Genomic DNA, 27,729 nt, shown 5'->3' on the forward strand with positions numbered 1-27,729 from the left:
TTTTAGTAGGTTATATCCTATAATTGAGCACATGATAGTTACAGCAGAATTTAACAATAGATTTTTCATACCTTCATAATTCTTTGTTACCATGATGGGGTGTTTATTATATTCCCACATAAAGCTTCTCTCCCTGTCAGTCTTATAGTCTAGTTCACATATTACCTGTGAGTACCACCTAATCACATTCTACACTAGTTATATGTAGAATAAACTCTATTCCATATGTTAAGATTTTAATTAGTGAATTGTTGGAAATAAACCTGCTTTTCTCTTCAGATTGCAGGCTTTCTAATTAAACACTTTCAAATTGCAGTGTTTCTAATTAAAAGCACTTTTTAGGACATACAGAATGGAATGGTAGACATTGGAGACTCCAAAAGGTGGGAGAGTAGAAGAGGGGTGAGGGATGAGAAATTACCCACTGAGTACGATAGACACTCTTTGGGTGATGGCTTCACCAAAAGCCCAGACTTCACCATTGTACAATATGTCCATGTTACAAAACTGCACTTGTACCCAACTCTTAAATCTATAAAAATTTTAAAAAATTGTGTCAAAAAATGGAAGTGTAAATTTGGCCACCTCATCTTCAGATTTTCTTTATTCATCTTAAGTTTTATCCAGTGTTTCTGCCACCCTTTTTTCTTTAGTTTTTTTGTTCCCCATGCCCTTTTATGAGTTAAAAAAAAAAAAGTAGCAAACTGATTATGTTCTATACAGTAATTTATCTTATTTTATGTTAGTGTGACTCATAATTATTTCATTAATATGGTACAATGCAGAATCAGATATGCCATTTCTGTAGTTACCAATTCTTCTGACAAGGTTAAGTGTATTACTGAGTCTGTCTGTTGCTGTTTGATTTGGAAGAACTATTTTAGATTGGGTTTAATAATCATGTATTTATTTATACCTTCCTTATTTGATTTCTTCATTTCTAGTCTAGCCTTATTGCCTATATTTATATTTGTTCTAAAAGGGATTTGAGATGGCTTTGAAACACACATATTGTAATGGTTAAAAATACACAGAGATCAAGAGTAAAGAAAATAAAGGTCAAATTGAGTGGTTTAATAGTCATTAATATAAGTTAATATTTGTGCTCCACTGTGTCACAGATAATTAAAATGAGGGGCATATTCCTGTTTATCAATTTGACTACTCTTCCCAAGTGTTTTATTTTTGTCCCAGCATTTACCATTAAAGCATTGTAATTTATCTGTTGGTGTCTGAAGGACTGTTACTCTGTCTTACTCAGCACTGTATCTTTAGTGCATATCTTAGTACCTGCCACAGTATCTGGCATGTTAGAAACTTAGTGGTAGTAAATATTTACAAAATAAATAAATGAAGGTATAAGCTTCCACCTTTGCACTGCTGCTTCCCTGTGGCAGTGGTGCCTGGGGTTCTAACAGCTCCTTCAGAATAAGTGTATCTAAGAAAGGATGCCATTGCTCATTGCTGTGAGTCTTAAAACTTTCTTGCCTGGACTGAAGATACTAATTATATCTCTGCCTCAGATTATCTGTGTGACTGTGTAATTCCACTCATCTCTCTAGGTCTCCATTTCCTTGTGTGTGAAATGAATGGCTTGAATTTCATTCTCTCTGAAGTTCCCACTGGTTCAATGTGTCTATGAAAATTAGAGAAGGCTATTTTTTAAAATTTTGAACTTTTAAGCTGCATTTTGGCGTGTAAGCTCTTACAACACTTCAAAACTAAAAAGAAATGAACAAATTCTATATATTTTATAAGAAATAATACATTGTAATTTTTTTTCTTGCCTTTTCTAGGTCATTGTGGAAAGACATTTGCCATTTTGGAAAGATTTCTGAATCGTAGCCAGGACAAAACAGCATGGTTAGTCATTGTGGATGATGATACATTAATAAGGTAAGGAGTCATTCTCACCCTAAATGGCTTTAAATTCTACATATATTCATATTCAGAAAACTAGACGGGTACTTTTTCTGGCCAAGATGAAGTAACGGGGACGGGGTTTACCCTTCTATCTGAACCAATCCTCTAAAAGAACAAAATGTATAAAACAAAGGTTTTAAAGACACTGAATATTAGGTGCAAAGGAAAATGATCCAAAAGAAACATGAAGCGAATGAGGTGAGTTCTATGACTGCCAGAGCTGACTGCCTTAAGAGAATTCCAAGTTACTGCTTAGGGAGGGAGCACCAGATGGAACCTGACAGACTCTGTGGGCGGAAAAGATGGAGCTGAGAGTCTCAGGAGACCAAGGCTATTACAGTTTGCAGGACAGAGTACCAGAGAGGAGAGAGCTATACAGAAAGGGAACACTGGAGGTAGGTGAAGAGCCACCTTATGTATTCAGTAGAGTATTGATCAGTGCATATGTGTGAGGAAACTACCCGATGCTGGGGAAAGACCCAACCAGATTAGAGGTAATTGTGCCTGACACTCACACATGCCTGGGCTGGAAAACCCCTGTTCACAAGGTATTGAGAACAGCATGTGAAAGGGTCTTGCCTCAATAGAGGGGATAGTTAACTCTAGACTAAGCACTTTTCTAGTCCTGCCTAACATATCTGAAAAGCAAGAAGATACAAGAAAATGAATCTGTTTCCAAGTAATAGACTGTGTCTGAGAACAAAACTCAAGAAGACTTACAGAAATACAAAAATAACCAACATCTAATAAAGTAAAATTCATAATGTCTGCCATCCAATCAAAAGTTGCCAGGCATACAAAGCAGCAGGAAAATACAGAAGTGAAAAAAAATTAGCTTATTGAAATGGTTTCAGAATTTATACAAGGTTAGAATTAGAAGTTATTAAGCTGTTACTATTAAATAGTTATTATACCTCTATTCCATATGTTCAAAAAGACATGGAATGGCTCTTAGTCTTAAATAAGTTGAAATCATACCTCTATAGATGAAAACTACATTCTCGTTTGAGGTGAAAAACCCACTGGATGGGTTTAATAGCAAATTCATTTAAGAAGAAAGTATCAGTGAACTTGAAGACATTGCAATAATAACTATCCAAAGTGAAACACAAAGATAAAAAATAATTTTAGAAAATTAACACCATCACTGAGCTGTGGGATAATTTCAGGTTGCCTTGAATATATGCAATTGAAATCTCCAAAGAGAAGGGGCACATAATTATTTAAAGAAATATTTTTCAAATTTAATGAAAACTGTAAACCCATAGATCCGAGTCTCAATGAACCCCAGGCACCATAAGCACAAAAGCAGAGAACAGCCACCTCCAGGAATGCCATAATGGACACTTAGGACAGTACCCACTGCCTTGCTCTAGGCAGCTGTGGAATTGAGGACTAGCATGCTCAACCCATTGTAGCTACCTGCAACACCAACATGGACCTCTTGAGTCTCAGTGGGTTGCTCCACCACCACTGCTGCCATCATTCACATCATACCAGCTGCTCAGGGGGCTGACAACACACACCTAGCCCACTGCTCTCATTACTAGCTTCTAATCAAGGAGTTCACCTGCAGGCCCAAGAATCAGCCATTCAGAACTCTCTAACACCACAGCCAGCATAAGCTGCTCAGGGCCTAAAAACAGGCATATTCACCCTTCTGCTGCCACCACTGGGGCCCAAAGACTGACTTAGTTGGCATCCAAGTCCCCAGCAAAATTTCACAGCCTCGGCTAATAACCATACCCTAAGCCACTGAGGAAATTACACATACCATGGACCTTGTGTACTACTGAAAAAGTCACAAAAAGACCATACTACAACAGCACCAAAAATAAAAGCCAAGGTGTCTTACTTAACCAACAACATATATACATCTTCAGGAAAAATATTCTCCCCTACAAAAGCAATTTTTAAAAATTGGAACAACAATACCAGATATGCAGATATCAATGGAAGGTAACAGGAAACATGAAAAAGCAAGAAAATATGATACCAGTAAAGGACCACAACAATTTTCTGGGAACAGATCCCAATCAGTAAGAATTCCTTGAAATAACAGATAAAGAATTCAAAATATTGATTTTAAAGAACCTCATTGAGGTACAAGAGAAATCTGAAAACCAGTACAAAAATAAGAAAATGAATTCAAGATGTGAATGAGAGGTATACCAAGGAGACAGATATCTTTAATTTAAAAAAACCAAACAGATTCTGGAACTGAAAATTCATTGAAGGAAATACAAAATACACTTGAAAGCTTCGGTAATAGACTAGACCAAGCAGAAGGAGGAATTTCAAAACTTGATGACAGATCTTGCGAAATAATTCAGCCAGACAAAAATAAGGAAAAAATGAAAAAGAATGAAAACAGCCCTCAAGATGTCTAGGACTACACAAAATGACCAAACTTATGAATTATCAATATTTTTGAGGGGGAAGATAGATCAAAAACTTTAGAAATCCTACTGAAGGAAATAATTGATGAAAATGTCCCAAACTAGCAAAAGAGTTAGATATTTAGATACAGGAGATCCAGTGATCTTCATGTAAATACATTGAAAAAAGGACTTCACATGGCATATTCAGAATGTTTAAATTCAAGTGAAAGAATCTTTAAAATTAGCAAGAGCAAAACCATCAAGTCATGTATAAAGGACTAATAATGGACTTTTCAGCAGAAACCTTATAGGCCAAAGAGAATGAGATGGCACTTTAGCCATCGTGCTAAAAGAAAAAAAAAAAAAGCTGTGAGCCAAGAATTTTATATCCTGCCAGAATAAGCCTTATAGATAAAGGGGAAATAATCTTTCCCAGACAAGGAAATGCTGAGGAAATTTGTCACCACTAGGTATGGACAAAGCCTCACATATCAAGATTAACCTTGAATATAACTGGATTAAATGCTTCACTTAAAAGATACAGATTGCCAGAATGGATTTTTTTTATTGTTTTATCTGGCATTTTCCAATAACATTGGTAGTATTTTTTTTAATTATACTTTAAGTTCTGGGGTACATGTGCAAAATGTGCAGATTTGTTACGTAGGTATACACGTGCCATGGTGGTTTGCTGCACTCATCAACCCGTCACCTACATTAGGTATTTCTCCTAATGCCATCCCTCCTCCCCTAGCCCCCCACCTTCCAACAGGCCCTGGTGTGTGACGTTCCCCTCCCTGTGACCAGGTGTTCTCATTGTTCAACTCCCACTTATGACTGAGAACATGCAGTGTTTGGTTTTCTGTTCCTGTATTAGTTTGCTGAGAATGATGGTTTCCAGATTCATCCATGTCCCTGCAGAACATGAACTCATCCTTTTTTATGGCTGTGTAGTATTCCATGGTGTATATGTGCCACATTTTCTTTATCCAGTCTGTCATCGATGGGCATTTGGGTTGGTTCCAAGTCTTTGCTATTGTGAATAGTGCTGCAATAAACATGTATGCATGTGTCTTTATAGTGGAATGACTTATAATCCTTTGGGTATATACCCAATAATGGGATTGCTGGGTCAAATGGTATTTCTAGTTCTAGATCCTTGAGGAATCGCCACACTGTCTTCCACAATGGTTGAACTAATTTACATTCCCACCAGCAGTGTAAAAGTGTTCCTGTTTTTCCACATCCTCTCCAGCATCCGTTGTTTCTTGACTTTTTTTTTTTTTTTTTTTTTTAGTTAATTATTTTATTTAAATTGAATGACACAAAATATAGTGTTTTAATACAGTGGCTATAAAAGCAATTTTTAAAGGGAAACATATATTTGCAGTTTTAGAAAATTGGTTTTACAATGGATTTCTTTCATCAAAATTATTTTGAAGTATTGAATTGAATCCCAAGAACTTGACACAACACTGTATAACTTCAGTTATGTTTTACCTGTTATAAATATTTGCATCAGCTAATTGTAGATAATTTTATGTCTATTAATCCCCATACATTAAAACACAGGTCTTTAGTTTTATATCCCAGAGTAGTGCATATTATATTTTTGACATTACACCCTCCTCAAACACAAGCTCATAAGTGTTACAAAGCTGTTCAAAGTATGGTAGTTTCTCTTTTCTCCAGTGCAGGGAACTGGGAACTTTCCAGAGAGGCCACCGAGTAATTCTGAAAAATAAATCAAGATTGTCTGTTTTATGGAAATAAAAAAAAGAATCTGTCATTTTTAATCTAATATAAAATAGTGTGAGATCTATCATTCGTGAGAATCTTAAGAAATTACAGTCATTTTCATTTCCCATGTATTTCTTTTTTTTTTTTTTTTTTTATTTATTTTTTTTTTATTTTTTATTTTTTATTTTTTATTTTCAGATGGTTGAAGTTTAATACTTTTCATAGGGGAGAAACAGTTGGGGGGTGCTACAGGCAATTTTAGAGGAGTAGTAAATGATTTTAGGAGAGATTAATGCAGAAATTCACTTGTAAATTATTCTCTTTGTAAACCAAGTGAAACTAGAGAACCAACAATAATTTGAAGGCCAGTCGTGGTGACTCACTCCCATAATCCCAGCTACTTGGGAGGCTGAGATAGAAGGATCACTTGAGCCCTGGAGGCAAGGTTGCAGCGAGCCAAGATCTCGCTACTGCCCTCCAACCTGGGTGATAGAGTGAGACCCTGTCCCAAAAACAAAAAACAGTAGTTTGAGGCAAAGTTTGGGCTCTAAGTGTGGTGGTTAATTTTCAGTCTCTTCCTCTATTATGTGAGTTTTGTTTTGTTTTTTTATGAGACCAGGTCTCACTGTGTTGCCCAGGCTGGAGTGTGGTGGCTATTCACAGGCATGATGATAGCACACTACAGCCTCAAACTCCTGGCCCCAAGAATCCTCCCATCTGAGACTCACAAGTAGCTGGGACTACATGTGTGCACCACTGTATCTGGCTTTGTGATATGTTTTATTTTATTTTTATTTTTTATTTTTTTTAAATTTATGAAGTATTTATTGATGATTCTTGGGTGTTTCTCGGAGAGGGGGATATGGGAGGGTCATAGGATAATAGTGGAGAGAAGGTCAGGAGATAAACACATGAACAAAGGTCTCTGGTTTTCCTAGGCAGAGGACCCTGCGGCCTTCTGCAGTGTTTGTGCCCCTGGGTACTGGAGATTAGGGAGTGGTGATGACTCTTAAAGAGCATGCTGCCTTCAAGCATCTGTTTAACAAAGTACATCTTGCACCGCCCTTAATCCATTTAACCCTGAGTTGACACAGCATATGTTTCAGAGAGCATGGGGCTGGGGGAAAGGCCATAGATCAACAGCATCCCAAGGCAGAAGAATTTCTCCTAGTCAGAACAAAATGGAATCTCCTATGCCCACCCCTTTCTACACAGACACAGCAACAATCTGATCTCTCCTTCCTTTCCCCACACTTCCCCCCCCCTTCCTTTCAACAAAACCACCATCGTCCTCATGGCCGGCTCCCGATGGTCGCTGTCTCTTCGGAGCTATTGGGTACACCTCCCAGACAGGGCGGCCGGGCAGAGGCGCTCCTCACCTCCCAGATGGGGCGGCCGGGCAGAGGCGCTCCTCACTTCCCAGAGGGGGCGGCCGGGCAGAGGCGCTCCTCACTTCCCAGACCGGGCGGCCGGGCAGAGGCGCTCCTCACTTCCCAGATGGGGCGGCCGGGCAGAGACGCTCCTCACTTCCTCCCAGACGGGGTGGCGGCCGGGCAGAGGCGCTCCTCACCTCCCAGACAGGGCGGCCGGGCAGAGGCGCTCCTCACTTCCCAGACTGGGCGGCCGGGCAGAGGCGCTCCTCACTTCCCAGACTGGGCGGCTGGGCAGAGGCGCTCCTCACTTCCCAGACTGGGCGGCCGGGCAGAGGCGCTCCTCACCTCGTAGACGGGGTGGCCAGGCAGAGGCGCTCCTCACTTCCCAGACGGTGTGGCGGCTGGGCAGAGGCGCTCCTCCCTTCCCAGATGGGGCAGCCAGGCAGAGGCCCTCCTCACTTCCTCCCAGACGGGGTGGCGGCCAGGCAGAGGCGCTCCTCACTTCCCAGAGGGGGCGGCCGGGCAGAGGTGCTCCTCACTTCCTCCCAGACGGGGTGGCGGCTGGGCAGAGGCACTCCTCACCTCCCAGACGGGGCGGCCGGGCAGAGGTGCTCCTCATCTCCCAGACGGGGCGGCCGGGCAGAGGTGCTCCTCACTTCCCCCCAGACGGGGTGACGGCCGGGCAGAGGCACTCCTCACCTCCCAGACGGGGCGGCCAGACAGAGGCGCTCCTCACTTCCCATACGGGGTGGCAGCCGGGCAGAGGCGCTCCTCACTTCCCAGATGGGGCAGCTGGGCAGAGGTGCTTCTCACTTCCTCCCAGACGGGGTGGCGGCCAGGCAGAGGCGCTCCTCACTTCCCAGACTGGGCGGCCGGGCAGAGGCGCTCCTCACTTCCCAGACTGGGCGGCCGGGCAGAGGCGCTCCTCACTTCCCAGACTGGGCGGCCGGGCAGAGGCGCTCCTCACCTCCTAGACGGGGTGGCCAGGCAGAGGCGCTCCTCACTTCCCAGACGGTGTGGCGGCTGGGCAGAGGCGCTCCTCCCTTCCCAGATGGGGCAGCCAGGCAGAGGCGCTCCTCACTTCCCCCCAGACGGGGTGGCGGCCAGGCAGAGGCGCTCCTCACTTCCCAGAGGGGGCGGCCCGGCAGAGGTGCTCCTCACTTCCTCCCAGACGGGGTGGCGGCTGGGCAGAGGCACTCCTCACCTCCCAGACGGGGCGGCCGGGCAGAGGTGCTCCTCATCTCCCAGACGGGGCGGCCGGACAGAGGTGCTCCTCACTTCCCCCCAGACGGGGTGACGGCCGGGCAGAGGCACTCCTCACCTCCCAGACGGGGCGGCCGGACAGAGGCGCTCCTCACTTCCCATACGGGGTGGCAGCCGGGCAGAGGCGCTCCTCACTTCCCAGATGGGGCAGCCGGGCAGAGGCGCTCCTCACTTCCTCCCAGATGGGGTGGCGGCCGGGCAGAGGCGCTCCTCACTTCCCAGACGGGGCGGCCGGGCAGAGGTGCTCCTCACTTCCTCCCAGACGGGGTGGCGGCCGGGCAGAGGCGCTCCTCACCTCCCAGACGGGGTGGCCGGGCAGAGGCGCTCCTCCCTTCCCAGAGGGAGTGGCCAGGCAGAGGCGCTCCTCACCTCCCAGAGTGGGCGGCCAGGCAGAGGCGCTCCTCACTTCCCAGAGTGGGCGGCCGGGCAGAGGCGCTCCTCACTTCCCATAGGGGGTGGCAGCCAGGCAGAGGCGCTCCTCACTTCCCAGATGTGGCAGCTGGGCAGAGGTGCTCCTCACTTCCTCCCAGACGGGGTGGCGGCCAGGCAGAGGCGCTCCTCACCTCCCAGACGGGGCGGCTGGGCAGAGGCGCTCCTCACCTCCCAGAAGGGGCGGCTGGGCAGAGGCGCTCCTCACTTCCCATATGGGGTGGCAGCCGGGCAGAGGTGCTCCTCACTTCCCAGACAGGGTGGCGGCCAGGCAGAGGCGCTCCTCACCTCCCAGATGGGGCAACCGGGCAGAGGCGCTCCTCACTTCCTCCCAGACGGGGTGGCGGCCAGGCAGAGGCGCTCCTCACCTCCCAGACGGGGCGGCCGGGCAGAGGTGCTCCTCACTTCCTCCCAGACGGGGCAGCCGGGCAGAGGTGCTCCTCACTTCCTCCCAGACGGGGTGGCGGCCGGGCAGAGGCACTCCTCACCTCCCAGACGGGGCGGCCGGGCAGAGGCGCTCCTCACTTCCTCCCAGACGGGGTGGCGGCCGGGCAGAGGCGCTCCTCACCTCCCAGAAGGGGTGGCCAGGCAGAGGCGCTCCTCACCTCCCAGACGGGGCGGCCGGGCAGAGGTGCTCCTCATCTCCCAGACGGGGCAGCCGGGCAGAGGCGCTCCTCCCTTCCTCCCAGACGGGGTGGCAGCCGGGCAGAGGCGCTCCTCACATCCCAGACGATGGGCGGCCGGGCAGAGGCGCTCCTCACTTCCCAGATAGGGCGGCCGGGCAGAGGGGTTCCTCACATCCCAGACGATGGGTGGCCAGGCAGAGATGCTCCTCACTTTCTAGACGGGGTGGCGGCGGGGCAGAGGCTGTAATCTTAGCACTTTAAGAGGCCAAGGCAGGGGGCTGGTAGGTGGAGGTTGCAGCGAGCCGAGATCACACCACTGCACTCCAGCCTGAGCACCATTGAGCATTGAGTTAGCGAGACTCCGTCCGCAATCCCAGCACCTCGGGAGGCCGAGGCAGGCAGATCACTCGAGGCCAGGAGCTGGAGACCAGCCCGGTCAACACGGCGAAACCCCGTCTCCACCAAAAATACAAAAACCATTCAGGCGTGGCGGCGCGCGCCTGCAATCCCAGGCACTCGGCAGGCCGAGGCAGGAGAGTCACCGGAGCCCGAGGCAGGGAGGTTGCAGCGAGCCGGATCATGGCAGTACAGTCCAGCTTCGGTAACAGCGGGAGACGGGAGACGGGAGACGGGAGACGGGAGACGGGAGACGGGAGGGAGAGGGAGAGGGAGAGGGAGAGGGAGAGGGAGAGGAGGGAGAGGGAGAGGGAGAGGGAGAGGGAGAGGGAGAGGGAGAGGGAGAGGGAGAGGGAGAGGGAGAGGAGGGAGAGGGAGAGGGAGAGGGAGAGGGAGAGGCGACTTTTAATGATTGCTATTCTAACTGGCATGAGATGGTATCTCATTGTGGTTTTGATTTGCATTTCTGTAATGACCAGTGATGAGCTTTTTTTCATGTGTTTGTTGGCCACGTAAATGTCTTCTTTTGAGAAGTGTCTGTTCATATCCTTCATCCACTTTTTGATGGGGTTGTTTGTATTTTTCTTGTAAATTTGTTTAAGTTCTTTGTAGATTCTGGATATTAGCTCTTTGTCAGATGGATAGATTGCAAAAATTTTCTCCCATTCTGTAGGTTGCCTGTTCACTCTGATGATAGTTTCTTTTGCTGTGCAGTAGCTCTTTAGTTTAATTAGATCCTATTTGTCAATTTTAGCTTTTGTTGCCATTGCTTTTGATGTTTTAGTTATGAAGTCTTTGCCCATGCCCATGTCCTGAATGGTATTGCCTAGGTATTCTTCTAGACTCTTTATGGTTTTAGGTCTTACATGTAACTCTTTAATCCATTTTAATTTTTGTATAAGGTGTAAGAAAGGTTTCCTGCTTATGGCTAGCCAGTTTTCTCAACACCATTTATTAAATAGAGAATCCTTTCCCCATTGCTTGTTTTTGTCAGGTTTGTCAAAGATCTGATGGTTGTAGATGTGTGGCATTATTTCTGAGGCCTCTATTCTATTCCATTGGTCTGTATATCTGTTTTGGTACCAGTACCATGCTGTTTTGGTTACTGTGGCCTTGTAGTATAGTTTGAAGTCAGGTAGCCTGATGCCTCCAGCTTTGTTCTCTTTGCTTTGGATTGTCTTGGCTATATGGGCTCTTTTTTTGTTCCATATGAAATTTAAAATAGTTTTTTCTAATTCTGTGAAGAAAGTCAATGGTAGCTTGATGGGGATTGCACTGAATCAGTAAATTACTTTGGTCAGTATGGCCATTTTCACAATACTGATTCTTCCTATCCATGAGCATGGAATGTTTTTTCATTTGTTTGTGTCCTCTCATTTCCTGAGCAGTGGTTTGTAGTTCTCCTTGAAGAGGTCCTTCAGATCCCTTGTAAGTTGGATTCCTAGGTATTTTATTCTCGTTGTAGCAATTGTGAATGGCAGTTCACTCGTGATTTGCCTCTCTATTATTGGTGTATAGGAATGCTTGTGATTTTTGCACATTGATTTTGTATCCTGAGACTTTGCTGAAGTTGCTTATCAGCTTAAGGAGATTTTGGGCTGAGATGATGGGATTTTCTAAATATACGATCATGTCATCTGCAAACAGAGACAATTTGACTTCCTCTCTTCCTATTTGAATATCCATTATTTCTTTCTGTTCCTTATTGCCCTGGCCAGAACTTCCAATACTGTGTTGAATAGGAGTGGTGAGAGGGGGCATCCTTGTCTTGTGCCGGTTTTCAAAGGGACTGCTTCCAGCTTTTGCCCATTCAGTATGATACTGGCTGTGGGTTTGTCAGAAATAGCTCTTATTATTTTGAGATACATTTCATCAATACCTAGTTTATTGAGTGTTTTTAGCATGAAGGGGTGTTGAATTTTATCGAAGGCCTTTTTTGCATCTATTGAGATAATCATGTGGTTTTTGTCATTGGTTCTGTTTATGTGATGGATTACATTAATTGTTTTGCATATGTTGAACCCGCCCTGCATCCCAGGTATGAAGCCAACTTGATCATGGTGGATAAGGTTTTTGATGCGCTGCTGGATTTGGTTTGCCAGTATTTTACTGAGGATTTTCACACCGATGTTCATCAGGGATATTGGCCTGAAATTTTCTTTTTTTCTTGTGTCTCTGCCAGGTTTTAGTATCAGAATGATGTTGGCCTCATAAAATGAGTTAGGGAGGATTCCCTCTCTTTTTATTGTTTGGAATAGTTTCAAAAGTAGTGGTACCAGCTCCTTTTTGTATCTCTGATGGAATTTGGCTGTGAATCTGTCTGGTTCTGGGCTTTGTTTGGTTGGTAGGCTATTAATTATTGCCTCAATTTCAGAACTTGTTATTGGTCTATTCTGGGATTTGACTTCTTCCTGGTTTAGTCTTGGGAAGGTGTATGTGTCCAGGAATTTATCCATTTCTTCTAGATTTTCTAGTTTATTTGCGTAGAGGTGTTTATAGTATTATCTGATGGTAGTTTGTATTTCTGTGGGATCAGTGGTTATATACCCTTTATCATTTTTTATAGTTTCTATTTTATTCTTCTCTCTTTTTTTCTTTATTAGTCTAGCTAACAGTCAATTTTGTTAATCTTTTCAAAAAACCAGCTCCTGGATTCATTGATTTTTTTAGAGTTTTTTTGTGTCTCTATCTCCGTCAGTTCTGCTCTGATCTTAGTTATTTCTTGTCTTCTGCTAGCTTTTGACTTTGTCTGCTCTTTCTTCTCTAGTTGTTTTAATTGTGATGTTAGGATGTTAATTTTAGATCTTTCTCGCCTTCTCCTATGGGCATTTAGTGCTATAAATTTCCCTCTAAACACTGCTTTAGCTGTGTCCCAGAGGTTCTGGTACATTGTGTGTTTGTTCTCATTGGTTTCAAAGAACTTATTTCTGCCTAAATTTCGTTACTTACCCGGTAGTCATTCAGGAACACGTTGTTCAGTTTCCATGTAGTTTTGCGGTTTTGAGTGAGTTTCTTAATCCTAGTTCTAATTTGATTGCACTGTAGTCTGAGGGACTGTTAGGATTTCCGTTCTTTTACATTTGCTGAGGAGTGTTTTACTTCCAATTATTGGTCAGTTTTAGAATAAGTGTGATGTGGTGGTGTGAAGAATGTATATTCTGTTGATTTTGGGTGGAGAGTTCTGTAGATGTCTATTAGGTCCGCCTGGTCCAGAGCCGAGTTCAAGTCCTGAATATCCTTGTTAATTTTCTGTCTCGTTGCTCTGCCTAATATTGACAGTGGGGTGTTAAAGCCTCCCACTATTATTGTGTGGGAGTCTAAGTCTCTTTGTAGGTCTTTAAGAACTTGCTTTATGAATCTGGGTGCTCCTGTATTGGGTGCATATATGTTTATGATAGCTCTTCTTTTTGCATTGATCCGTTTACCATTATGTAATGCCCTTCTTTGTCTTTTTTGATCTTTGTTGGTTTAAAGATCTGTTTTATCAGATAGTAGGCTTGCAACCCTTGCTTTTTTTTTTTTTTTGCTTTCCATTTTCTTGGTAAATCTTCCTCCATTCCTTTAGTTTGAGCCTATGGGTGTCTTTGCACATGAGATGAGTCTCCTGAATACAGCACTCCAATGGGACTTGACTCTTTTATCCAATTTGCCAGTCTGTGTCTTTTAAATGGAGCATTTAGCCCATTTACATTTAAGGTTAATATTGTTATGTGTGAATTCGATTCTGTCATGATGCTAGCTGGTGATTTTGCCAGTTAGTTGATGTGGTTTCTTCATAGTGTCGAAGGTCTTTATAATTTGATATGTTTTTGCAGTGGTTGGTACCGCTTTTTCCTTTTCATATTTAGTGCTTCCTTCAGGAGCTCTTGTAAGGAAGGCCTGGTGGTGGCAAAATCTCTCAGCATTTGCTTGTTTGTAAAGGATTTTATTTCTCTTTCGCTTATGAAGTTTAGTTTGGCTGGATATGAAATTCTGGGTTGAAAATTCTTTTCTTTAAGAATGTTGAATATTGGCACCCATTCTCTTCTTGTGGCTTGTAGGGTTTCTGCTGAGAGATCCACTGTTAGTCTGATGGACTTCCCTTTCTGGTTGGCCCGACCTTTCTCTCTGGCTGTCCTTAACATTTTTTCCTTCATTTCAACCTTGGTGAATCTGACGATTATGTGTGTTAGGGTTGCTCTTCCTGATGAGTATCTTTGTGGTGTTCTCTGTATTTCCTGAATTTGAATGTTAGCTTGTCTTGCTAGGTTGGGGAAGTTCTCTTGGATAATATCCTGAAGAGTGTTTTCCAACTTGGTTCCATTCTCCTCATCACTTTCAGGTGCAGCAATCAAACGTAGATTTGGTCTTTTCACATAGTCCCATATTTCTTGGAGGCTTTGTTCATTTTTCATTCTTTTTTCTCTAATCTCGTCTTCACACTTTATTTCAGTAAGTTGGTCTGCAATCTCTGCTATCCTTTCTTCCACTTGATCGATTAGGCTACTGATACTTGTATGTGCTTCACAAAGTTCTCATGCTGTGTTTTTCAGCTCCATCAGGTTATTTATGTTCTTCTGTAAACTGGTTATTCTAGTTAGCAATTCGTCTAACCTTTTTTCAAGGTTCTTAGCTTCCTTGCATTGGATTAGAACATGCTCCTTTAGCTCGGAGGAGTTTGTTATTACCCACCTTCTGAAGTCTACTTCTGTCAATTCGTCATACTCATTCTCTGTCCAGTTTTGTTCCCTTGCTGGTGAAGAGTTGTTATCCTTGGGAGGAGAAGAGGCATTCTGGTTTTTTTTGGAATTTTCAGCCGTTTTGCACTGTTTTTTCCTCATCTTCGTGGATTTATCCACCTTTGGTCTTTGATGTTGGTGACCTTTGGATGGGGTTTTGTGTGGACATCCTTTTTTTTTGATGCTGATGCTATTCCTTTCTGTTTGTTAGTTTTCCTTGTAACAGTCAGGCCTCTCTATTGTAGGTCTGCTCGAGTTTGCTGGAGGTTCATTCCAGACCCCATCTGCCTGGGTATCACCAGCAGAGGCTGCAGAACAGCAAAGATTGCTGCCTTTTCTTTCCTTTGGAAGCTTTGTCCCAGACGGGCACGTGCCAGATGCCAGCTGGAGCTCTGCTATATGAGGTGTCTGTCGGCCCCTCCTGGGAGGTGTCTCCCAGTCAGGAGGCACAGGGTTCAGGGACCCACTTGAGGAGGGAGTCTGTCCCTTAGCAGAGCTCCAGTGCTGTGCTGGGAGATCCACTGCTCTCTTTAGAGCCAGCAGGCATAAGTCTGCTGAAGCTGTGCCCACTGCCACCCCTTCCCCCAGGTGCTCTGTCCCAGGGAGATGGGAGTTTTATCTATAAGCCCCTGACTGGTCCTCTGCCTTTCATTTAGAGATCCCCTGTCCAGAGAGGAGGAATCTAGAGAGGCAGTCTGGCTACAGCAGCTTTGCCTAACTGTGGTGGCCTCCACCCAGTTTGAACTTCTAGGCAGCTTTGTTTATACTCTGAGGGGAAAACTGCCTACTCAAGCCTCAGTAATGGCAGACACCCCTCCCCCCACCAAGCTCGAGCATCCCAGGTGGACTTCAGACTGCTGTGCTGGCAGCGAGGATTTCCAGCCAGTGGATCTTAGCTTGCTGGGCTCCGTGGGGGTGGGATTCGCTGAGCTAGACTACTTGGCTCCCTTGCTGTAGCCCGCTTTCCAGGGAAGTGAACAGTTCTGTCTCACTGGCATTGCAGGCACCACTAGGGTATTAAAAAAACTCCTGCAGCTATCTCGGTGTCTGCCCAAATGGCTGCCTAGTTTTGTGTGTGAAACCCAGGGACCTGGTGGTATAGGTACCTGAGGAAATATCCTGGTCTGCAGGTTGTGAAGACCATGGGAAAAGCATAGGATCTGGGCTGGAATGCACCGTTCCTCATAGCACAGTCCCTCTTGGCTTCCCTTGGCTAGGTGAGGGAGTTCCCCAACCCCTTGTGCTTCCCAGGTAAGGCGACGCACCCCCTGTTTCTGCTCGCCCTCTGTGGGCTGCACCCACTGTCCAACAAGTCCCAATGAGATGCGCCAGGTACCTGCATTGGAAATGCAGAAATCACCTGCCTTCTGCATTGATCTCACTAGGAGCTGCAAACCGGAGCTGTTCCTATTTGGCCATCTTGCCAGCCATCTCCTGTTTTGTTTTGTTTTGTTTGATAATTATTTCTCAGTTCTGGAGGGCTAGAAGCCTGAGATCAGGGTGCCAGCATGGTTGGATTCTGGTGAGGGCTCTCTTGGGTTGCAGGCTGCTGACTTCTTGTATCCTCAAATGGTGGAAAGAGAGCAAGCTAGCTCTGCGGCCTCTTCTCCGAAGGGCATGAATCCCATTTATGAGGTCTCCACCCTCATGATCTCTTCACCCCCCAAAAAAGGTCCCACCTCTAAATACCTTCATATTGGGGATTACATTTCAACATATGATAAAATTTGGGGGGAACACAAACATTCATTTCATAACAGCTACTAGTCTTCTCTTAGTATAGATTATCAAATACTAAGAAAAAGAAGGGTCTGTTTTTCAGTAGAGATGATGGAGAAATACTGTAAAATTATGTAACTTTTTTTTTTATCACCATCTGGTTCATCCACAGTATGTTTCTTTTTCCTTTTTTTTAATTGTGGTAAAGTACACACAACATCAAATTTACCATCATAACCATTTTTAAGTGTACAGTTTAGTAGTATTAAATACATGCATAATGTTGTGCAGCCATCTCCATAACTCTTTTCGTCTTGTAAAACTGAACCTCTATATCCATTAAAAAATAACTGTCTATACTCCCCTAACCCCATTCCCTGGCAACCATCATTCTATTTTCTGCCTCTATGATTTTGACTACTCTCAGTACCTCATATAAATGGAATCATACAGTACTTGTTTTTTTTTTTGTGACTTGCTTATTTTACTTAGCATAATGTCCTTGAAATTTATCCGTGTTGTAGCATATTGCAGAATTTCCTTCCTATTTAAGGCTGAATAACATTCCTTGGATACAGTATGGATAGACCATATTTTGCTTATCCATTCGTCTGTTGATGGACACTCCATCAACATGGGGTTGTGGGTATGCACCCAGAAATTGAATGACTAGATCATATGGTAATTCTATTTATAATGGAACCATCACACTGTTTTCCCATAGAGGTTGTTCCATTTTACATTACTACCAGAAGTGCACAAGGTTTCCAGTTTCTCCACATCCTTGTCAACCCCATTATTTTCTGGGTTGTTTTTTTTTTTTTTTTTGATAGTTGCTATTCTAGTGGGTGTGAATTTTGATTTGCATTTCCCTAATGATTAGTTGGTTAGGAAAAAACTGAGCTATTTTCCCCTCTGTTCTCACACTGCAATAATCATCAACACAGAAGACAACTTCTGTGACCAAAAGTGTGGAGCAGGGAGATTTCTCCTACCCACCAAGCAATCAATCAGTTCTGCAGTGGACACCAAATGGGTGTCCTCTAATTCAGTTTTAACACTGTCTACCTGGAGATAGTGCCACTTCCCACAGTTTGAGGGCTCAGTCCCCAAGACTGCCCTACCACCCCATATACCAGACACCAGTCATTAAGTCCAGGCCTCCAGAACTTCTGACTGATGAGCTTCACGTCGGGGTTCTTACAGCCCCCTCTGTGGGTTTATTTAATTTGCTAGAGTGGCTCTCAGAACTCAGGGAAACACTTTCTCACATTTACCAGTTTATTATAAAGGATATTACAAAGATACAGATGAAGAGATGTGTAGGGTGAGGTATGAGAGAAGGGGTGCGGAGCTTCCATGCCCTCCAGTAACCTCCACATGTTCAGACATCCTAAAGCTCTCTGAAACCTGCTCTCTTGGGCTTTATGAAGGCTTCATTATGTAGCCACGATTGATTAAACCATTGGCCATTGATGATCAACTTGATTTTCAGCTGCTTTCCCCTCCCAGGAGATGGGGGGTGGGACTGAAAGTCCCAACTCTCTAATCATGCCTTTGTCTTTCTGGTGACCAGTCCCATCTTGAAGCTGCCGGTCGGTGAACATTAGCCTACAAAAAGATAGCAATTTGGACGTTCCAAAGATTTTAGGATTGGTATGTCAGCAAATGGGTGATGAAAACCAAATATATATTTCATAATATCACAGCCTACCCTCAGTCTTCAGATACCTTACATCAAAAGAACATACACCTCAAAAGATATTGCCACATTAGAGTCTCACTCCATCATTAATAACTAGTCTAGTCCACTATATTGTATTAATGTTTCCCAGGGTGAGTCCACTCAGGTTTGCAGGCTTCCCTTCAATCTTGTCAGGTTCCAAAGCTGGAGCGGTCTTGGCAAACAAATAGCTTTACCTTTTTAGATATCTGTTATAATTGAGCTGAGAGACAATGTCATGTTTCTCTGAGTGTCTTTCAAGGTGTTAATGTAATGTTGGATTTCCCTCAATTTATAACCCATTATTCATCCCTTTACCCTCAACTACTATTTCTCTTTCTCTCCGTTAATACCCAAATGTTTCCACCTTTGGAAGAGACATCAGAATCACTACCGTTCTGGTTTAGACTGCAGGCAACAATGCTAGTCTAGCAGGTGCCCTCTCCTCAGTCCACTCCCATGCAGATAGGGTAAAGTTACTTAGGTGCACAGCTAGTGGATTATTTTTACCACCAGGCAATATAGCTGCATTCACTCTTAGCCCCAGCTTTGCTAAATGGGGTGAAGGAGCAACACAGTCACATCAGGCCCTAAGGAATTTTGACATAAGCTTTAAAAACATAGTTATGGTTTTTTGCTTAGAAATCAGCCCTGCTTCCGACACTGGCAGTTGCAGGCCTGGTCCTAGGACCACTATGTCAAGTAGGAGGGAGAGAAAAGGTTTTAGTGAGCTGATTTAGGGAAGAAAGAAAAAATGATCATTATTCCAATGTACTCCTGCCTTGGCAAGATTTGCATAGTCATCCAAGCATCCTCTTCACCCCTTCTTCTCCAGACCAGCCTTAGAAAAACAGGAACATCTAGTGGGCAGACTCCTTTAGTCCCACTCATGTTGAGTATGAGCACACACTCTTGAAGGCGTGTAAGCCAGCCTTTTATGTTTCCAGTGTTTTAATTACCTGTTCTATTCATCTATCAAACTATGACTCTGAGGAGACTATCTCTGTGCCCATTGTTGGACATTATAGGCTGTACAGTGTGTTCCTTGGTCTGAAGAAATGACGACTGGCCATACAAATCCATGCAATATCTTCTGTTTAGTTGTTTTTTTAGTGGTACTCAGAGTGTTTGCATGTTCCACTGAGTAAGCAAAAGCCATGCCAGAGTCAGTGTCTATTCCTGTCAAGACCCATTTGTAGCCCCATAGGGCCACTAGCACCAGTCTCTGTATTGCCAGCTTTGTTTAGGACCTTTGCACCAGGGAATCTGCCCCGTAGCCATTATCAGTCTCTGTCTTTTTTTCTGGTGGAGAGAACAGTTCTTATTGGCATTTTGTGCCTGAGAGGATGCAAAAGGAACATGTCTAGATTCAGCCCATCTCTGCCTGCTGCTGTACCCCCATATCCACTAATTTCATGGATCCAGGTGGCCACCTCAAGGAAGTCCACAGGGATACCTGCTTGTCAATTCCAGTCACCTTCCAAACCTGGAAAGGGGCTCTTCTGATTGAGATTGACTTGTTCTACTTTAATGCACCCCTCAAATGTCCATGGGGCCATGCTTCATATGGGCATCCTTTTAACAGGCCAAGTATCCATTGCCCTCTTGCCTAACTGTATGGGCAGGTGATTGGTCACTGCCTATGAGTTAGTAAAATCCCAAACACAAGTGTTTCTACCACTGTTCAATTCTTCCATTACTGTTAGGAAAATGCATCCAATACAGCCCACCGAGATTATTTGTTTTTACCTCCTTTGGTCAAAATAGCAGACTTCCAAACAGGATGGTATTCATTTACCCTGGAATTGAATTGCCATCCTCAAACCAAGTAGCTCTTGGTTGGTCAATTAAGAGCTGCTTACAGGGTAGTGTAGAATCCAGTGGCTCCTCACGTAGTTCCAGAGTCAGTTTTAGGGGAAAAGAGGCCCTCTGTTTGTTAGGTTCTCCTCCTTGCATTCCCCAGGTAGCATGATCACGTATAAATTCTGTTTTATAATTGAATGGGCATTGCCTCCCTTATTAGAGTGTTCCTCTGACATCACCCAAAACAGCATGGGCATTTCAGATGTAAATGTAATTGCCCAATGTGTTCTTCCTGCCTGCTGCACAGATAAAACCAGTTCATTGAGACTGTAATATTGCAGTAAAGAAAGAGTTTAATTAATGCAAGACTGGCCAAGTGGAAGGACTGGAGTTATTACTTAAAGTAGTCTCACTGAGAACTCAGAGACTAGGGTTTTTTGGATAATTGGGTGGGCAGGGGGCTAGGGAATGGTTACTGCTGATTGGTTGGGAATGAAGTCCTAGGGATGTGGAAAACGGTCCTTGTACAATGAATCTGCCTTTGGTTGGGGACCACAGGACTGATTGAGTCATGAGTCATGGGTCTGAGTGGGTTCAATTGGTTGCCAGAAGGCAAAAATCTGAAAAACATCTCAAAAGACCAATCTTAGGTTCTACAATAATAACGTTATCTATAGGAGCAATTGGGGAAGTGTCAAATCTTTTGACCTCTGTCCACATGATTCTTGAGCAGTAAGGGATGATAAAAAATACACTTTAGCAAAGTTCAGGCCCCTCCCCTGATCCTAATCTTGTGGTCTTTCATTAGTTTTTGGTCCCTGAGCAAGGAGGAGATTAGTTTTAGGGAGAGACTGTTAGCATCCTTGCTTCCAAGTTAAACTATAAACTAAATTCCTGCCGTGATTAGCTTGACCTACGCCCAGGAATGAGTGAAGACAGCCAGCCTGTGAGACTAGAAGCACGATGGAGTCAGCCAAGCTAAATTTCTCTCACTGTCATAATCTTTGCAAAGGGGGTTTCATCAAGATCACTTTATGTCCTTCAGTCACAGGGGTAGCCTCAGTTAATGTCCTGTAGCAAGGAAGTAAATGCCCTTCAAGTGGAAATTCTCTAGTTCAAAGTCCTAGTAGTCATTGCTGGGTGGCACTCAGAAACCTTTGCCATAAGCCACAGGAGGTACTCTGCAGAGGGCTATCAAATGGGGAAGTTGTCCCCACCAGCTCTTCAGTTTCTATTCTGCGCTATGTGGGCCTGGGCAATCTTAACTGGTTCCAATTTTAGCATGTTCCATTAATACTGCTCAAAGGATTTACATACCTTCTGTTTTACAGTACTGGATAGGGGGAACATTTCCCAGTCAGTTAAAATGTCTCTTCACATAATGCAGTCAGGTAAAAGAGATAAAACCATTTCACATGAAGTACGTTCAAATATGGCGGCTTTCATAATCCTAACAACCGTTACACTTTTATGTTCTAGTCCCAGGAATTTCTCCTTTTCATCCCCAGATCATTTTACCCTTTCTTTTGCAAAAGGCTTTGGGTCCCCAGCCTGGAGTCCCACCAGGAGACCCTGGCCTCTCTCTTAATTGTTACCTTGATTAACCAGTCTAACAGGTAATTATAGGTGGGGTTTCTCATTTTAATCTTTATCTTCTTGTCTTTAAAAGTTCTCCAAACTGGGGGAAATGCAGCAAACTGGTTTGGGCCCTTAAATGTTGAGAGATCAGCCAGGGGTCCCTTTCCTCCACTCTGTCTTTAATAATGTTGTATTAAGACCTTTGTTTTAACCCCATCAATTTCTACTTTATTCATTCCATTTTTTAATAACCACCTAAATATGTCCACCCTCCTGGGGTGAGTCCCATGGCTCTCCCCTTTCTTTTTCCTCTTAACTTTCATTCCTATCAATGTTTTCTTTATTCATCTTATTTCTTACAAACCATTTAAAAATTTCCACCTCCCAGGATGAGTCCTTCGACTCTCCCCTCTACCCTTCATCATTTTCTTGTTAATTAACCTAATGTCTTTATTAGCATCTGTAAGACCTCGAGGTAAAGCTTAGACCGCAAATTTGATAAGGCTTTTGGAACTGTCTTGGTTTTGCAGCAGTAAGGTTATATGAGGTGCCCATGCAAAATGGGCCCCTTTAACAACAGCATGTACCATGGCCTGGATAACGGGCATATTCAGTGGGTGGATATCCCAGTTATCATAAAACTAGTCCCACATGGCTTATGTATGAAATGTATCAGCTGCATAATTTGGGGTGTTCTACTTGGCATTTATAGGTAGAGTCTGGAAGTCCCCCTTCTTAGGGTAAACAGATCTTACAGTGGCTTTTATTCAGTCCACCAGGCTTGCTGTTCCCTCAGGAATAACCTCCTGTGTGTCTGGATTATGTACACCCATGTGCAATTGTTCAGCATTGAGTTGTGGGTCCTGCATCAAACCAAACATGCTCTTCCATTCTCCAGCATTCAAAACCAAAGATACTGCCTCTAAATTAGTTATTCTCATAATCCATTTTTATAAAGGTTCCTCAAGAGGTGGTTGATACAGATCTACAAAATGGAATACTTCCTTTACACCATACCCTCTAGTTTCAATAATTATTTGGTTCTTCCCTTCTCCCACATTGACTTACCCTCTTGGTCACCACAGGTCTCAGAGGTACTTTGTGTTGTTCCTGCATAATTTTGCCCTTGTGCTGTGGTTCTGAGGCTAGTGGCTGAAGCTTAGACTCACTGAAATCTAAGTTTGGTGTATGTAGCGTCAGGGTCTAACCCAGCATTCTTTTAATTTTATTTTAGCTAGTATAGATAACAATAATCAAGGGATTGAATAGTTTGCTTTTTTCTGATTAGTTTGCATTTTCTTGTGCATCCGGTGAACCAATTCTTCATCTCTAAATTCCATTGGTAACTTTTACCTTTAGTAACTCAGCAGAGCACTGTGACTTCATATCATAGGTGATCGTTTGGCCACCCAGGAATCAAGGGTTTCTCATCTCCCAGGCTTTTATCCTTTCTCTTCTCAAACCAAATGTTTCTCTGAACCTGAGCCATTCTAGCTAATCCCACTTCACTAACATCAATTGTTCCTGAAAAACTCTCAGAACATTTTTTTCTGTGTTCTTATACCACAACAAACAATGAGGAAGACTTCCCCCCAGCAAACAAGCAGTCCTCTTCCTGCTGGGTGTCCTCTAATTCAATTCAGTTCTGACATCATCTGCCTGGAGATAGCCTTAGATCCCACAGGTTGACGGCTCAGTCCCCAAGACTGCTTCCCCAGACACCAGTCATAAGTCCAGACCTCTAGATCTTCTGACTGACTAAGTTGGGGCTCCCACAGCCCCTTCTTTGGGTTCCTTTAATTTGCTGGAGCAGCTCACAGAACTCAGGGAAACACTTAGGTTTACTGGTTTATTGTAAAGGATATTATCAAGGATGCAGATGAAGAAATGTGTAGGGCAAGGTATGGGGGAAGGAGTGTGGAGCTTCCATGCCCCCCTTGGGTGCTCGAACCCCGGGAATCTGCACATGTTTAGCTATCCAGGAACTGTTCGAACCCTGTCCTTTTGGAGTTTTATGGAGGCTTCATTATATAGGCATGATTGACAACCATGTGAAAATGTGATTGAACAAAAAGCCCATGTTCTAAACCCAGAAAGACCTCCTTATTCAGACTTTTCTTGGCCTCTCTGTGTAGTATTTCTTCCTCTAGGTTATGGGGCAGGACACTGTCTGGAATTAGAGTCTTTTGACCCACAATCAGATTAAATTCCTACCTTGGGCAGGTACAAGGACATTGATAGAAGCAAGAGGCACACAAATTCCTAGGCATAAAGGGCCAGGTCCCCAGTGAAACCCAACCTTCAAGCCACAGACAGCCTGAAGCATGACAGCCAGGCTGTCAGCTCAGGGTAGAGTCCATAGCCAGGAGTGAGAACTTCCTCGATGCCTTTTAGCTAATCAAATGGTGCTTTTCCCAGGCCCGCCTATGGACCAGTCAGCACACACTCCCCGATCCTGAGCCCATAAAAACCCCAGACTCAGCCACATATTGGGACTACCTGCCTTAGTTAGGGTACCCTCTCACACAGAGGGCTACCCACTTTGGGTCCCCTCTCACACAGAGGGCTACCCACTTTGGGTCCCCTCTCGTGTTGAGAGCTGTTCTTTCATTGAATAAAACCCTCCTCCACCTGGCTCACTGTGCAGTGTCTGTGTAACCTCATTCTTCTTGGATGTGAGACAAGAACCTGGGACCCGCTGAACAGTGGGAGTGAAAAGGGTTGTAACACTTTCCTGGCTGGCTCACTGAGCTGAGGGTGGTGACACACTCCTGTTCACTAGAGCGGCAACCCTTCTGGGGGCCTAGACCTCAGGATTCCCTGAGCCAGAGCTGTAACACTGTAATCCTCCCACCCTTTGCTGGTGCTAGGCAGCTGCCCCACATGATGGGAACTGGCAGCAGTGGGGCTGGGCCAGCCCAGGAGCCACAGGCTGGAGTGGGGCAGCAGGACCAAATGACCTGGGACATGCCCCCATTCACCAAAGCATGCAGATGGTAGGAATGAATGAGCTATAACAGGAACAAGCTGTGATGCTTCCTGGGGGCTCAGAGCTTAGGACTCCCTGAGCAAAAGGGTAACACCCCTTGGGGCTCCACAGTTGCTGGCATCTCAAAGTTTTCAGGCTCTGCTGCATCCCCCACCCCTTGTCCAGATGCTGGCACCCAAGGCAGAAGCCAGTCACAGCGTGCCCAGCCCAGCTATGGGCTGAGCACAGAGCCACAGCAGGTGTGGAACCTGGGCCAGTAACATGAGCTAAGCGTTGCCTGCCAGGCTTAGTGGGCAGAGCAAGTCTAGTGGCAAGCCCAGAGCCGAGTGAGGCCCCGGCCAGAGGTGCCGCTGGCTGACCGTGGAGATTTCTGGCTGGTGAAGCAGCACTGAAAGAATCTTGTGTCAACAGGAGAAGGTCAGAGAGAGAAATTGTTTCCTGACATCTGCTCCTGAGGCCTAATAAAGCAACCCAGCATTATAATAAAAGACTAACAAGGGCTATGGGAGTTAAGAGCCAGGAACTCTGGGTGAAAACCAATATATATGTATTAGTCCATTTTTACACAGCCAAACCATATCAATATATAATCATAATATCACACCAGGACAGTGGACAGCTCAGTAGTCTGACAGCAAGAATATAATGCTCAATTCTAAACTGGAGAATGTAAACACAGCAAGGAAATCCTGGATACAGCATTGAATTGTACCATGCTAGACTGGCTGCTGCTCTCCGTGATTATGATCTGTCACACATCAATAAGAGACCTAGAACTTGCTTTCCTGAGAGCAAGAGAGGAGTAGTTTTGTTTGTAGGACACAGTTAATTTTGAAGCGACTAACCTAAAGGATAAGCATATTCTTTCTCAACCACTTTGTAAAGCTGAAAGTAAATTTAGTAGCCTAGAAATTGATCTCCATCATACAAGAGATGCTCTCAGAGAAAAGACCTTGGTTTTAGAATCTGTACAAAGAAACCTAAGCCCTCATGCATGGCACCAGGTCGGGGATAACCAGGTCCACAGGTCTTTATGTCTTTCCACAATGTCAGACTTTTACTGATGCTATTTCAGCCACAAAAGCCATGAGCTACATGGAGTTCCCAAGGAATCGATTCTCAGTACTTCCTTTTCAGTCAGTAGAGCCATAGGCACACAGGTTTAAGCCACTCCACAAGTCAGTCAATATTGCAAACCATAATAGTATACTTAATATATAATTTTATAGATTAAACTTCCCATAACAAAGTAACATTTAACATCAAGGAAAAGGGGATAGGAAAAAGGGTTAATGAACCACTCCAGGGAGAGAGACATTGACAAAAAGAATATCCTGGTCTGGGCCAGGCAGTCCCTCAGTCTTGCAAGGAAAAGACTTTGATGTGGGCAGAGCCTTCAGTGGCAGATGCCAGGTGCTTATCACAAGTGACAGCAAGACTGTCAGTTAAGATGGCCGTTTGAGCTGCTGAAATCTTGCTCTTTCTATGGCCACAGAGTCCTCTGGTGAGGACTGAAAATGGAGGAATGTGCTTGGTTATGTCCTCATTTGATTGAATAGAGTCTTTATTGATCAAGCAAAACATCTGGCCCCTGTTGGCAAAGTGCCTAATGAAATGTAAGATGGAGTCTTTTTCTGAGATGAAGTTACTTATGTCAAGGATACTCTATGTGTAAGCCAAACGCAGTGTTAAATGAAGTAAATCAAACAAATGTATTAGAATGAATAAGATAAAGTAAGTAAATACATTGGAAAGCAGAAGTCGTAAAAGAGGGATTATCTTGACTACAGAGTAAAAATAGAAAGCCCCAAAACTTATATGGAAACAAATTTAGTACAACAAGAATGTGGAAACAAATTTAGTACAAGAAAGAGACTAAAGAAAGAGTAAACAAGATATAGTAGAAAAGTTAAAAGAAAACCTATCTTTGCAGACACAAGCAGCATCTTGAGATAACTTAGTTAAGAGAGAATAAAGTTGCTTCAATAAGAAGTCGCAGGGAGCTGAGAAAGATCTGAAATCTGAACTCTTGAAAATAAAAACTTTCCATAAGACTAATAAAACTGAGTTGGAAAAATATAAGCAGCTCTATCTACAAGAATTAAAACTTAGAAAATCATTGGCAACTAAACTAAACAAAACCAATGATAAAATAGCAGAGGTTAATAGCAAACTCCTTGTGGAGAACAGCAGACCAGATTTTTACACCACTCTTATTATGAGGCAGTCCTAGAGTCACCTTGTGTGCCGAAAACAGGATAGTGTTCAAAGAACATTTTCTAGTCACTCAGAAACCATCAACATTGTCAGTGGCCTTGACCTTCAGACAGATATAAACCTGATTGGAAGTCTTGTGAACTCTTTGAGCACCAACACTTGTCACTGGTCAGAGTTTCTTTTCATATATTAAATTCGTTTTCTTCACTTTCAGCTTTAGCTTTATTAGCTAGGGTATTTTTATAAGACTCATGAGTGGGGATGGGAAAGGTGATCTTTTCTTGTACTTTGTTTTGTTCTTACCCATCCCTCCCACCAAAAAATGAGACACCAGAACCGTTAATGTTACTATTGCTCTGTGAGAAAAGATATCTTGGTGAATAATTTAGAGACAGGGCTCAGAAGAAGAGAGGAAAATGTGGGAAAGTTTGGAACTTTAGCCTAGAGACTTGTTGAATGGCTTTGCCCAAAATGTTAATAGTCATATGGACAATAAACTACAGGTTGAGGTGATGTCAGATGGAAATGAGGAACTTGTTGGGAACTGGAGTAAAGGTGATTCTTGCTGTGTTTTAGCAAAGAGGCTTGTGGCATTTTGCCCCTGCCCTAGAGATCTGTGAAACTTTCAACTTGAGAGAGATGATTTAGGGTATCTGGTGGAGGAAATTTCTAAGCAGAAAAGCATTCAAGAGCTGACTTGGATCCTGTTAAAGGCATTCAGTTTTATAAGGGAAGCAGAGCATAAAAGTTTAGAAAATGTGTACCCTGAGTATGCAATAGAAAAGAAAAACCCGTTTTCTGGGGAGAAATTCAAGCCAGCTGCAGAAATTTGTGTAAGTAGCAAGGAGCTG

At 44.0% G+C, this 27,729-nt stretch overlaps 1 protein-coding gene across 4 annotated transcripts in view; it reads left to right on the plus strand.

The window, feature by feature from the left end:
• The window catches only part of B3GLCT (beta 3-glucosyltransferase), a 140,407-nt gene that overhangs the window by 94,827 nt on the left and 17,851 nt on the right, over nt 1-27,729 (plus strand). For all 4 annotated transcript variants that reach the window (XM_054446047.2, XM_063650743.1, XM_054446050.2 and 1 more), the window contains exon 12: nt 1,797-1,896. In XM_054446047.2, the coding sequence (XP_054302022.2) occupies nt 1,797-1,896 (100 nt within the window). The remainder of the gene's footprint in view (nt 1-1,796; nt 1,897-27,729) is intronic.

This window comes from Pongo pygmaeus, chromosome 14 (assembly GCF_028885625.2).
Source record: "Pongo pygmaeus isolate AG05252 chromosome 14, NHGRI_mPonPyg2-v2.0_pri, whole genome shotgun sequence".
In the NCBI taxonomy this organism is placed as follows: domain Eukaryota; kingdom Metazoa; phylum Chordata; class Mammalia; order Primates; family Hominidae; genus Pongo; species Pongo pygmaeus.